Below are 13,575 nucleotides of genomic sequence, written 5' to 3' on the forward strand. Positions count from 1 at the left end.
CCTGCAAGAGTACAGTTAATTTTGTTTTTAAACCAACCTCTAGGTTTTTACTAACAAAAGTTACCTGAGGTTCCTCAGAGGTTCCAAGATTCACTTCTTCTAACTCCTCTCTAACATGGATGGCTTCATCATCTATCCAAGGAGGTGCTTGTTCTAGCTCCTCCAAGCCAATCTCATGATCTTCAGAAACTTCTTCTTCTTCATAAACCACTTCAGCATCTAGAACCTCTGCCAAGTTGTTTTCCTCCATAATTCCTTCCATAATGTACTGCATACGTTCTTTTAAGATAGCAGATGCAGCTGCTGCAAACTCACTAGAGGTGAGCTTAATCATTAATTTCTTCAATGGTGATGGAGGAACACGGCTTGTTGTATGGAATAATAGCCGTTGATCCAAGTATCTCAGTTGCTTTTCTTTTGACCTCTTCATGCATTTTCAGAGGTTTGTCGGATTTCTCTTTCTTCTGCCCTTTTTTACTTTTCCCAGTAAATTGGATGGGGCCAACACATGAGTCATAATAACGGGCTTCTACCATGTTGGTGGCAGTGGTAAATGGCTTTGTGTCTGCCCATACCACCTCCACCTAATTTCCCTTCCAAAAGAGCAGAAACTGGTGTAAGGATGAAGGAACGCACCAATTGGCATGAATCCAATCTCGTCCCAAAAGAGCTTGGTAGCTGGCTGATGAATTTACAACAAAGAACGCCGATAGGGAAGTTTTGCTCCCTACAGTTACCTCTACTGGGAGAACACCAATAGTTTTTGTGAGCTCTCCAGTAAAGGCAGACACACTAACCTCTGTAGAGATGAGATCTTCTGTAGTTTTTCCTAGAGGTTGTAGCATGTTGAATGGCATAATATTCACAGCAGAACCATTATCGATCAAGACTCTGGAGGTTGGTCTGCCATTGAAGTGAGCCTTTATGTACAAAGGCTTAATATGTTTGGTCATTGCCTCTGCAGGTTTGTCAAAAATCACCCTCTTTGGTCCACCATTTGCAGCTTCTTGTATGGTGACCTGGCTGCGACACTCATCTTTTGGAGGTTTGGATACCTCATCTCTCTGAATTTCTTCTACTTCCTCAGAGTTGTCAGGACCTTTGAAATCACTTGGAAGAATCAAGGAGAAAGCATTACAAGTGAGGGGAATCTCAATTTCACCCACTCTGATGGATCTCTTCTTATCACCTTCTGTGTCTGATTCTGAGTCGCCATTCTCTAGAGATCTCCTCTGAAATTTGCCGCTTTCCTTAACGGGTGGAGTATCATCAGTATCCTCTTTCAAGAGGTCATTTAGTCTCATGCCCTCCTTTAGGATTTCCTCATCCACGAGATCATCCAACTCCATGTCGTCTTCTAGGAGATCATCTAAGTTCATGCCATCTCCTGCAAATTCTCCTTCAAGAAAAGCTTCCAACTCCATATCCGAAATTTCCTTCTTCGAAGGCACGTGGGAAGTTTTATTTTTCACTTCCACTGCCTCTGAAGATTTTTGGCTTCCAGATTGCTCTTTCTCAATTAAGATCTTCTTTGACCCCTTTTCCTCAACAACTTTTCTAGGATCTTCCAAGTGCCTGGACTGCCACTCGTTTCTTGCAGCAGCCCTCAACCTCTGGCGCCTCCTCTTCTGAGTTCTTGTTAGTGGAGGCGGAAACTTCTTGTGATAATTGGTATGCCACCTTGGACTAGGTGAGACCAATGGTGGTACCACGAATCTTTGTTCTTTTCTTCGGTTTTAAAAGGTAGAAGGAACCTCTGACTGTTTTTCTTTAAGTGCCAAAGGAGCTTTTGGCTTTTCCTCCCTAGGTGCCAAAGGAGCTTTTGGCTGTTCCTCCCTCTTCCACACGAAGGATCGCCTCTCCGGGAAGACATGCCTTTCTGGCCTCCTTTGATAGTAAGAGGCCCTGTTTTGTTTTTTCAAAAGAGGGCGGTTAGTAGAAACAAAATTATTTGAGTTTCTAGATACCTGCCTTCTTTCTCCTCTGTAATCCCGCTTTACCTCTGCTCTCCTTTCCCGTTCGAATTGCTCTCCCCTGACTCTTTGGTCATTTTGCTCCCTGATTCTGAGCTTTCTTTTTATATCTAATAACAACCTCAAGTCAAGTTCCGAGAGATCACTGGCATTCACAGACGCCACAGCTGGAAAAGGATCTTCATCTATTACCAGTGCCTCCTTTTTTTCTGGGAATTTTAAAACTCCCTTGGCAATCCTATCCTGTATAATATTTTTGAACCCCCAACATGAATTGGTTGAGTGGTTCCAGGAGTTGTGGAACTTGCAATATTCTCTGCCTTTCAACTCATCTTTTGAAGGCATTTTATGATCCGGAGGCAAAGTAATGAACTTCTCTTTCAACAGAAAATCAAAAATTTCTTCTGTTTTTGAAACCTCAAAAGTATACAGAGGTTGGGCATTGGAATTCTGTTTCTTCCACCCATCAGGTGCTTTTTTAATCAACATAGGGCAGGTACATGAACCGGTGGCCGTGAGGTCGGCTACCGCGGTTTCATATGCTCCCACCTCCTGATAGTAAGTGCCCATTGCCACCTTCTTCTTGTGGCTTTCTTCTCTCATGAGTTCTTCATATTCAGAGACTTTAGCAGCTAACTCATAGAAGTCCCTGAATTCCATCCCCTGGAACTTTTTTCGGAGCTCAATGTCCAAGCCCCTCTGAGCCATTTTTACATACTCAGTTTCTGGTAGAACAATTTTACACCTGCTCCTCATTCTTTTGAAGCGGTGTATATACATGTCGGCATCCTCTCCCGACCTTTGAGAAACTCTTGACAATTCTGCTATGCAAACCTCTGGCTCTGCACGGTAAAATTGAGTATGGAAAAGCCTCTCCATCTCCTGCCATGTGAGCACTGAGTTCCTGGGCAAAGTAGCATACCAAGTAAAGGCAGTACCTGTTAAAGAATTTGGAAATAATCTCAGCTTGAAATTTGCAATGTTATCTAGGTTGGCCAAGACCCCACATTGAATTGTGAATTTCGCCACATGCTCAATGGTGGAGTGGCCATCCTCTCCAGAGAATAAAGAGAAGTTAGGAATTTTATAGCCTCTAGGGTAAGGATTCTCCCTGTCAATGACATCTGGATAAGGCTTGTGAAATTGCGGTCGGTCAATCTGCCTTAGACCTGGACCATACAACTCCTGAATTGCTTCTCTTACAGCCTCCATGTCTAATTGCCTTCCCAAAGGTTGGGGTGGCACCTGAGGCTGATTTCTCTCTTGGGGCATGTAATTGCCCCCCGTGCCCAGAGGTTGAGGAAAATTTTGATTAACCTCTAGGTCGTCCGAAGTCGGACAATTAGCACCTGCATTAAACGGCCTGGAATTCCGGCCAGTTTGATTATTAGTTTTAAAAGAATTAAAATACACAGGTTCATCTCTTTTGTGAGGAGGAACGTACCTTTCTTCAGAGGGCGGGTTTAAGATTGGCACATGACTAGTGCTCCCAATCTCCTGGATTCCTCCAGATGGCTGCCCCCCGTGTCCCTTAGGATCTTGTTTGGCCGTGTTAACAGCCTCTGGTACATCACCACCATGAGATGACACTTCGACAGCAACTATCAATTCTGCCAAATAGCGTTCCATTTCGAACTGCTTCTTATCCATTACCTCATGTTTCTTGGTCAACTCGGCTTGTGCTTGGTTAAAGCTAGCCTGAGTCTGTTTCATGTCTAACATGGCTTTTGACAGCATGTCTAAAGCCTCTACCAATCTTGGCTCAGAATTTCGCCGAGTTGGTGTCCGTTGCTCTCCAAAGCCAGGAGGCACATCATCACTCGCCTCTCCTAGAGGCAAATTTTCTTTTTCAATGCTTCTGACCATGTGAGCCACATAGTCTCCATGTCCTACATTTGTAGTAGTAGGATCATCCACTGTATCCTGGGATACAATAACATCTTTTCCTTTTTCACTTCGAGTTCTAGCCATAACTCTTACTGTCCCACTGGGCGTGCCAAAAATTGTTACTGGCGTTTTGCGTTTGTAACAACAAGCGTGTGAAATGCGGGCGTGCCAGGAAGCGGATTCCAAAATGTAACTTAACTTCTTAAAACGAGCGATTGGGGTTTGGTTAACCTTATAACAAGTACTCCAATCAAGTAATGCTAAAACAAAGAAATTCAACTGTAAATATGTTTACTAATTGAATGAAATGAAAATACAAGTGTTTGAGTAGAAATTGCAGAAGTTCAATCGTAAAGTTCTTTACTGATTGAAGAAAATTGAGAATGCTAAGTGCTGAGTGTTTTTGCCTTTGGGCTGGTTTTTGTTGGATTTGATCGGGGGTTGCAAATTGGCTGCTCTTCTCTTATTTATAGCTTCATCCTTTGAAAACTGCTGCTTCATGTACCAACTGCACACGTTCTTCCCCACCTTCAGGAACTGCCAATCGTGTCTTTACTTCTGCTGCACGTGCTTTTTAACTTCTTTTCTTCTGGAATGGACTTCTTGGGCTTATGGGCCATTTAAATTAATATTTAATGGCCATCTCAAATTTGGGCTTAATCTTCTGCAACTGGGCTTGGACTTTTTGAATTAGCTTCTGGAGTAGTCAATCTCTAGAAATCAACCTTTAAAAACCAACCTTTAGAAATCAACTTCTGTCAACATTAGTCAACCTCTAGAAATCAACCTTTAGAAACCAACCTTTAGAAATCAACTTCTGAAGTCAACATTAGTCAACCTCTAGAAATTAATTTCTTAGTCAAACAGTCAACTTTTAGAAATCACCCTCTGAAGTCAAAATTGGTCAACCTCTAAAAATTAATTTAAGCCAATCATTAATAATACCTCTTTTATCTTTTGAAAAGAATAGGGGCTTTATGGCTTTTAAGCCATATTTTTAATTTTGGTGCAAACAGTAGTATATTTTAATTAGTATTTTAGATAATTATCTCAATATAGTAGTTTATTTTAGTTAGTACTCTAATTTCTCTTAACATAGTAGTTTATTTTAGTTAGTACTCTAATTTCAATGATTATTTTAATAGTTTTTAATTACTAATTAAATTTTATAAATGAAAAGGATATTAACGTAAATGTGCCTGTCCCCCCCATCCGTGTTTTTATATATAGTATAGATATGGAGTCTTTTTCTTTTTCAATTGCAAATTTCATACTTTTTAAGTGTCATCTTCTGCACGATGAGACTAATGTGCAAGAATAATTTGAAAAAGACAAACCAAATGTTAGCATTACATTTAATTTGTATCTATCTTTTCATTATTTCTTGCCTTTATACTCTGTAAGGAACTGAAAAGCACAAAATTATCAATTATCCTATAAAAAAGATTGAAAATTACTTAAACAAATTGAGTGTGAAACAACAAGAGCAAAGCCAAAGAAATAAAATAATCACTCGATCCCTTATCCCAACCAATCTATGTGCTGCTCCATTGTTCGTAGGTCCAAGAGTTTAGCTAAGCCACCACAGATCGCCGACGATGATTTCATGCTCAGTGTCGTCCATATTAAAGGAATTGATTGTATGTATTACACACACAATAGTAGTATACAAGTGAAGGATAAAATAGAAAAAGAAAAATAATTTAGATACACATGAAAACAGATTTTAAAAATTGAGAGATTACTGCAAAAAATAAAAATATGAGTCACTAATATAAACTTTTTAATTTTTGGGTGATTTGGTGTAATTTTCTCACGTTATATGAACCTACAGGGTCGCACACTAAGAACAGGCCCAAAACAGTTATGGATTGAATAAGCCTAATGGAATAAATTGACTAATAGATTATTGTATATATATATATACATATATGAACGAAGGGTCAACGCGCCTCCTAAACTTGTGAAACAGGGTCATTTAACCCAATTTATACCTTTTTGAGCAACTAACCCCAAAACTCTTCATTTTTGGGTCAAATAACCCTATAATCGTATTTTTAAAACGCATAAAACATAAATCGGAGGTGAGGGATGCAAAAAAGTAATTAGATACTTCACTCATTGTTGCGATATAATTATCCTATATTTATTTTTTGAAATAAAAATATAAAGTGGGGTTATTTGACCCAAAAATGAAGAGTTTTGGGGTTAGTTACTCAAAAAAGTATAAATTAGGTTGGATGACCCCATATCACAAGTTCAGGGGGTGCGTTGACCCTTTGTCATCGAACCCCATTTATACTTTTTTGAGCAACTAACCCCAAAACTCTTTATTTTTGGGTCAAATAACCCCATATTTTATATTTTTATTTCAAAAATAAATTTAGGATAATTATATCGCAACAATTATATATATATATATAATTTGTAATATATATAATAATAAATATATATTAATTGAAATTCAAAATTTAAGGATAAGTGTTTTTCTTAAAATATTATTTTTTGAAGATAATAATAATAATAATAATAATAATTAATATATATATATATATATATATATATATATATATATATATATATAAAGGAGTGTGTGTGTGTGTGTGTTTTATTAAAAAGGAGTTTTGATGTACATAAACTCAAGAGAGTTATAAAAAACGTAGTGTTTGAATATGATTGCAAAACACGTTTTTGAGTAAAACCTAAATGTCTTATTTCCCTATAAACAGACCATTAAGTCTAAGGTTTTAATGTATGTGTTTTTCGAAATAAACACAAAAAATATAATCACTAAATTCGTAATTGCTTTGTGAAGCAATAGTGCTAGCACACAAACACTCGTTTTAGCAAAGGTCTGTTCGTGTGGATATTCGTAGATGACGCATTCTTTTGGAGGCATTTCTGTTCTAAGGCAAGGTATCACCAAAGTGAACCACCTCTCTTCCTTCTTACATTACTGATTGAATTCGACGTTCAAGTAAGTTTTAATTATACAACCTGTCTTTCTATTTGAATTACATGAATCTTATTTGGGCTTTTGATAAATTTTTGAAATTCTGCTGCGTTATGAACCTAGAAAACCCAACAACAGTTTAGTCCCTCCGTTCATTTTTGGTGTTAGTCAACGAAGTCAAATGATTTATGAGTAAATTAATTTTCAAATATGAGGGACGAAATCGTTGACAAAAAAAGTGAGGGACCAAATCGTTGAGAAAACAAAAGTGGGGTACCATATAATTTTATTGACTTCGTTGACTAACACAAAAAATGAACAGAATGACTAAATTATTGACAGATACAAAAGTGAAGAGCTATATCATTTGATTTTCAAATGGAAGAGATTAAACTGTGAATTATATCAAATATAAGAGGTGTTATAGTAATTTGCTCTAAAAATTATTCCGAAATTAAAAGAGAAAAAAAACGAATAAAGGGTCAACGCGCCCCCTGAACTTGTGACACGGGGTCATCTAGCCCAATTTATACTTTTTTGAGCAACTAATCCCAAAACTCTTCATTTTTGGGTCAAATAACCCCATAATTTATATTTTTATTTTAAAAAACAGATTTAGGATAATTTTATCGCAACAATTAGGGAAGAATCTAATTACTTTTTTGCATCCCTCGCCTCCGATTTGTATTTTAAGCGTTTTAAAAATACAATTATGGGGTTACTTAATCCGAAAAGGAAGAGTTTTGGGGTTATTTGCTCAAAAATATAAATTGGGTTATATGACCCCGTGACATAAATTTAGGGGGCGCGTTGACCCTTTGTTCGAAAAAAAACACCTTGTGAACAAGAAAACTAACAAAAAATCCTCACGATTTCCAAGAAATTCATAAAACAATCACAACTTTTGTCTTCAATTATTATTACTCAATGTTAAAAAAAAAATTATTATTACTCACTATTGAAAGCATCTCTTGCTCCACAATGTTTCCCTTTTCTTTTTCCTATTAGCCCATTTCTTTCACTATGCCCTCTACTCTTTTCTGTTGCTAGTACGACTCGGTTTCTTTGATACACTTCATACTCATGGCCGAGTCAACTCGTAAAAAGCCGAGTTCCCAAACAAGAAAACTTTCTTGGTGCTGTTCCTTAACTGGGTATCCTCCAAGCCCTGAGAACCCAGTAATACTACCTAAAACTATTCACAAAAAAGCTGACTCGCTATCTAAACTCAGTTTCAACTCGGTACCCAACTCACCTCTTAGCGCCAAATCCGGGCTACATTTTGTCGGTAGGATAGACCCACGTAGAATTCTCTCTCCTGGTCGGGTTTCTCCTATAGACTCGGACCCTACTGCCTACCCATTTCAAGAAATCATCACTGAGCCGTTACATACAGACCGAGTTGAATCTGCTCCGAAATCAAGATCCGAGTCTTTCCGGGGCAAAAATGACGGGTCTTTATCGTATTCGGGTTCCGGGGCGGAGGCCTGTGGGGGTGTGTTTGATGTTAGGCTGAATTTAAAGGGGAAAAATGGAGGAGCTTTAGTGCTGGAAACGAGTTCGGAGGTTCTAATTGCTAATTCAGAGGTTTTTGGTGGGTTGATTTCGGAATATCGAAAAAGTTTGGGGTCGAAAAGTAAAAGTAGTGGTAGTAATGATAGTGATGATTCATTGAAGATGTGTAGAATAGAAGTGGGAGATGTGGAGAATTTAGGAGTTTTTAAGCAAACTGTTGAGTTAATGTTTGAGGAAGATATTACTAAAAGGCTTGTAAAGGTTGGGGTTTATAGAGCCATTGATATACTTGAGGTTAGTTTTTTTCTTTGACTGTATGTTATTCTGTATTTTCTTGGCTTTTTTGTATGTTTTTTGGTTCTGAGTTGTGGTTGAAGCAGTGCATAGAAGGGTATCAAACTTGCTTGTATTTCATTGAAATGTGACTATGTTTAGGTAGGGTGGTGGGTGGTCAAGTTCAATTTGTGGAAGACCATTCTAATGAATGTTTAGTTGTTGAGACCTATGAGTGTTTATCTTAACCCTTTGGCATGGTAGAGTTTCTCTAAAAATTACACTGTTGCCTCCGCTTATACGTTGCAGGAAAGAGGTCTCTTTTAGTATCTATGAATTGCCTAAGCCTGTGTGCCTTTTTTTAGAGCTGGGATATGGATGATGTTTACAGTGTAGCTTTGCCATTTATGACCTATAGCTATATAGCAAGGCTATGGAAACGTTAAACGGGAACGGAAAAGCGATCTATTGTTAGGTTATAAATATAAAGTATTGAAGTTTTAGAAATGTTCTAATAAATAAAAACAGAATGTTGAAATGTAGGATTCCAGAGGTTTTTGTGCAACGTAGGGCTGTATGAGGTTGGTTGAATTCGCCTGAAATACTAATCCTCTATGTAAACTTTCAACAGGAGAGTTTTACTAAAAAAAATATGTGGACCTGATTAAACTGATAAATAACTCTCTATGTAAACTTCAAACAGAAGAAATTTGCAATAGAAATGTGATCTGAATATAGTGTTTAGTTCAAGATGCTTTCTTGGTCTCCCTTTTTGTTTCAATGTTATGTGCTTGAGATTGCTCGTAAAAGCTGAAGAAAGTTGTTGTCTTTGTAATTGCCATTGTAACTGAAAATTAGATGTAAGATTTGAGGAATTATGGGATGATAAAGGCGATAGCTAGTTGAAAAATACCGAGGAAATGTTGAGGGTTGACTATAACGTAGCTGCTAAAATTGGAAAAGAGAGATGGTGGCCTTCAATGCGTTGTTAGTTTCTTTTTGTTTTTCCTGAAAGCGGATATTCTTTTGAATAAGATTAAGATGGAATGGAAGAGGAGGATCTGCATTACCAGAACGCAGAGCCAGTTGATTTGCAGTTAAGGTTCTAGTGAACTTCAGCCGAGTTATTTCTTTGTGAAATAAGTACATCTTAAGGTTCTTGAACAGATTGAAATATTGTTTGTTTTTCAACTTCACTGCTGAAGACTATTTCTGAACTCTGCAAAATTTATCACCCGTTTCCAAATCGTATCACAAGCAACTGACGCTAGAATATTGTGCCTAAGGTCTTAGTATGTTAGTTCTTGCACTATATCAAATACCATGTTTTCATATTCGTAATTCTTAATGCATGATTTTCATTCTGAGGATAGATCTGTGTCACAAGTAGCTCAATCATAAGAAATTAAGTTATCTAGGTCTCAACTTCTTTGGGGACCAAATATCCAAAATTAGCCCAAGGTCTCATTAGATTACACTCATTGAGATATATGTTGAACAGTATGTTATCTAAAATTTTAACTTTGACCCTGTAATCAATTTCTGTCCAAACTATAAATGAAACATTCATTAAAAATGCCATGAAATTTTGCAACGAGCTTATCAAATGTGAATGTCATTGATCCTCAATGCATGAGACGCCTTGGTTTTACTTCTACTGTAGAGTACTGATGGTGCACCACATTGATGTTATGTGCATCCAAATGTGTTTCTGAAGTCTACTTCGCACATAGTGGAGCTGATATGTATTATATGACTGCAAGAAAATTCTAGATCGACTTATTTAATTAATCATCAAACTAGGGTTTAGTCTCTCGAAATTATTACTAAGTTTCTTTTTCAATTAGATAAATGGGAAATGACCTGGATGAATATGGAGGAGAATTGTCCATATATGGAATTATAAACTTAAACAACCCGTACATAATTGCTTATAGGCTATGTTGGGCTCTATTAAACTCGAGTTAAGAAATTGATAATAAGTCTTTGGTATGTTTTACATATTTAATGTTTTTTTTTCGTCTGTTGGAAGGCCCAGTGGGGTTTGGCTACAGTAAGGTTGCTGATCTCCCTTCTCTGTTATGACCCCGCTCAATGATTCCAACTGTGTTTGGGAACTTGAACTGGATAATTTCCTGGCTTCTTGGGGTTGGAGTACAAATCTATGCTTATTCGGCAGCATACCTTTTTTCACTCGCATGTTCTACTCTACGTTATAGGAATTTGATTGTAAGCTGTAATGACTTTTGGGATTTAAAAACATAAGCAAAATTAGTTCTTTGCTAGTGCTAAACCATTTATTTTAGAGCAGCGTTCTATATTGTAATTGTGTATATATTCAACTAAGACATAATTTTGAAATTTTTTCCAGGTATCAGTTGGCATCAAATTTACAAGAGGTGTTTTGTCTTGTCTGAAGTACCTCGAGGTTGTTCCTTGGACTGAGGAAGAAGAGGAAAAACTACGAAGCCTGTTTTCAGTGGGTAACTTTGAGAAGACAGCATCTCAAGACATTTTGGCCAGGCTGTACTTGTCTGACTCAGTAGATTCCCAACAAAACTTAGCTAGACAGCTTGTATGGTCCATTACCACCTGTACAGATGCAAATGCTCGAAATGAACTGAAATCGTTAGTGAAGGGTCTTTTATGCAAAAGCTCTGTTTATGAGAAGGACCAACCTGATTTAAGCAAGGAGGATCTCTACGTTGTTTGTCAGTCCTGTTTAGGTTCACTGCTCACCCTTATGAAGGAGGGCTTTGGCAGTGGGAGAGCAGAAAAAAGAGAAAATGGTAAACCTTTGATTGAACGCATCTCCAGACAGGTTGATAACATCAACTGGTTGCTTGAAATACTTATTGATCGGCAGATGGGCGAGGAATTTGTGGATATGTGGGCAGATCAAGAGGAATTACTTAAAATGCATGAGACTGCATCTCCGATGGTCAGATATGAGCTTAGTCGGGTTTCTGCAACTATATTCATTGCAATGGGGACCAGAAAACTGCATTGTCGGGCAGAGGTAAGAGCTGGGCTTCTCCAGGCGTGGTTTCGTCCAATGCTATCCGACTTTGGTTGGCTGCAGAGATGCAAAAAAGGGTTGGACATGAAGATATTGGAAGAAGCCATGGGTCAGACACTCTTAACACTACCCCTCAAGTTGCAGTATATGTTGTTTATGGATTGGTTTAGTTGTTTCTCCAAGCATGGCGCGGAATGCCCCAATCTGAGCAAAGCATTTCAGATATGGTGGCGTCGATCATTCCTTGGAGGATCAGAAACTCATGCCATTGAGTCCAGGTAACAGATTGCTAATTGTTAGGTTGAGGAAATAATGTAGATTAACCATGTAGAATTATTATAGTATCTGGTAGAGATATATATTTTGTATGAGATTATATGCATCTCTACTGATGAAATATTTGTGAGTGCAAGGCAAGTATAGTGCTTCTTTTCAGCAAAATCATGATTGATATCAGAGGATGATGTTGATGTGATTTTTTGTATTTTTCTAAATCTTTGGAAGTATATAGCAGATGTATTATTATAGACATGAGCAATTTGCCCCTTGAATTTGGAGTTGATAGGCAAATTTTTTTTTTTTTTTTGACGATGCAGGCAAATTAAATTTAGAAATCAAATATTTAGCTGATTTTGCTGGTCAACTTCTTGAAATTAGTTAATCACCCCTTATTTGAGATAAAAGAAGGAGAATGGAACACACATTTTAAACTAATATATACATAAAAGAAATGGTTAAACATGTTACTTTTAATCTATTTTTTTTATTTGGGAAGTTTATGGATTTACTTAAAAACAAAATTTACACTTTATGCCTCAACACGGAGAGTTAAAGAATATATCTCGTGTTTTTTCCAGATTTATATATTTACGCTCGATATTTAAAATAATTATGAGTTTACTCCGTTGTCACATAGGTATCATAAATATTAGAGGAAATTACACCATTTACCAAAAAAAAATGATAATAATTACAAAACTACATGTTGACTTTTTTCACTTACAAAAATATTAATAATATTTACAAAAGTACAAAAAAATAAAAAATAATATCAAACTTACGGTGTATACTGTGGATATAATGTTAGTATACTAATAAACTAACATTATATCAGTATTATACCAAAATTATACCAACATTATACATACTGAGATTTTATTAATATTAAATAAAAATTTACCAAAATTACATCAATATTACACCACATCGCATACTAAATATTAACCTAACAGTATACTAAAATTATACCAACAATATACAAATTCTCTAGTTCATTACCAACTATAGTGAAAAATACATATAAAAAAAATATACATGTTATCAACTAGAAATTATATAAAAAAAATTTATAATCGATATACCAAAAATATACTGAAATTATACCAATAATAAACCAAATATTATTTTTAAATTATCTGATTTATAGTTTTAATATTCCAAAATGATACTATAATTATACCGACATTATACAAATCGTATTTTTGTAATTAATTTTCATTTTTTGGTACTTTTGTAATTAATTTTAAATCAGTTGTATTTTTGTAAATAAAAAAAGTTTACAGGTACTTTTGTAAATATTTTTAAAATTTTAGATACTTTTGTCATCGTCCCTAAATATTATTATATCGGTACTATAATCTTTCTGTAAAATTATTTTACGCATTTTATCATACTATTATTATAATTTTATTATACAATTATTATAATCTATTTGCATAAATATTATCGTAACATTATCATAAAAATATCATAAATGTTATCATAACATTACTATGATATACTTTAGGGTTAATTCCATATAAAATCACCACCTTTACACGTTTTTTCATTTTAATCACGTCTTTTAAAAAATGTCAAATAAAATCACCATCTTTCATTTTTTTGCAAATCTATCACGAATATAAAAATTCGGTGTATCTTTATTGACTTGACAACCAGAATCAACAATAAAAGAA

General features: G+C 36.0%; 1 protein-coding gene across 1 annotated transcript; it reads left to right on the forward strand.

Moving 5' to 3' along the window:
• The first annotated feature begins 7,754 nt into the window (after positions 1 to 7,754).
• LOC126656004 (BTB/POZ domain-containing protein At2g13690) lies at positions 7,755 to 12,171 on the forward strand. The gene is made up of 2 exons (XM_050350436.2): positions 7,755 to 8,622; positions 10,973 to 12,171. The coding sequence occupies exons 1-2, from the start codon at positions 7,897 to 7,899 to the stop codon at positions 11,900 to 11,902; spliced, it is 1,656 nt and encodes a 551-aa protein (XP_050206393.1). The 5' UTR covers positions 7,755 to 7,896; the 3' UTR covers positions 11,903 to 12,171.
• Positions 12,172 to 13,575: the final 1,404 nt, after the last annotated feature.

Source organism: Mercurialis annua, linkage group LG7 (genome assembly GCF_937616625.2).
Source record: "Mercurialis annua linkage group LG7, ddMerAnnu1.2, whole genome shotgun sequence".
Taxonomy (NCBI): Eukaryota; Viridiplantae; Streptophyta; class Magnoliopsida; order Malpighiales; family Euphorbiaceae; genus Mercurialis; species Mercurialis annua.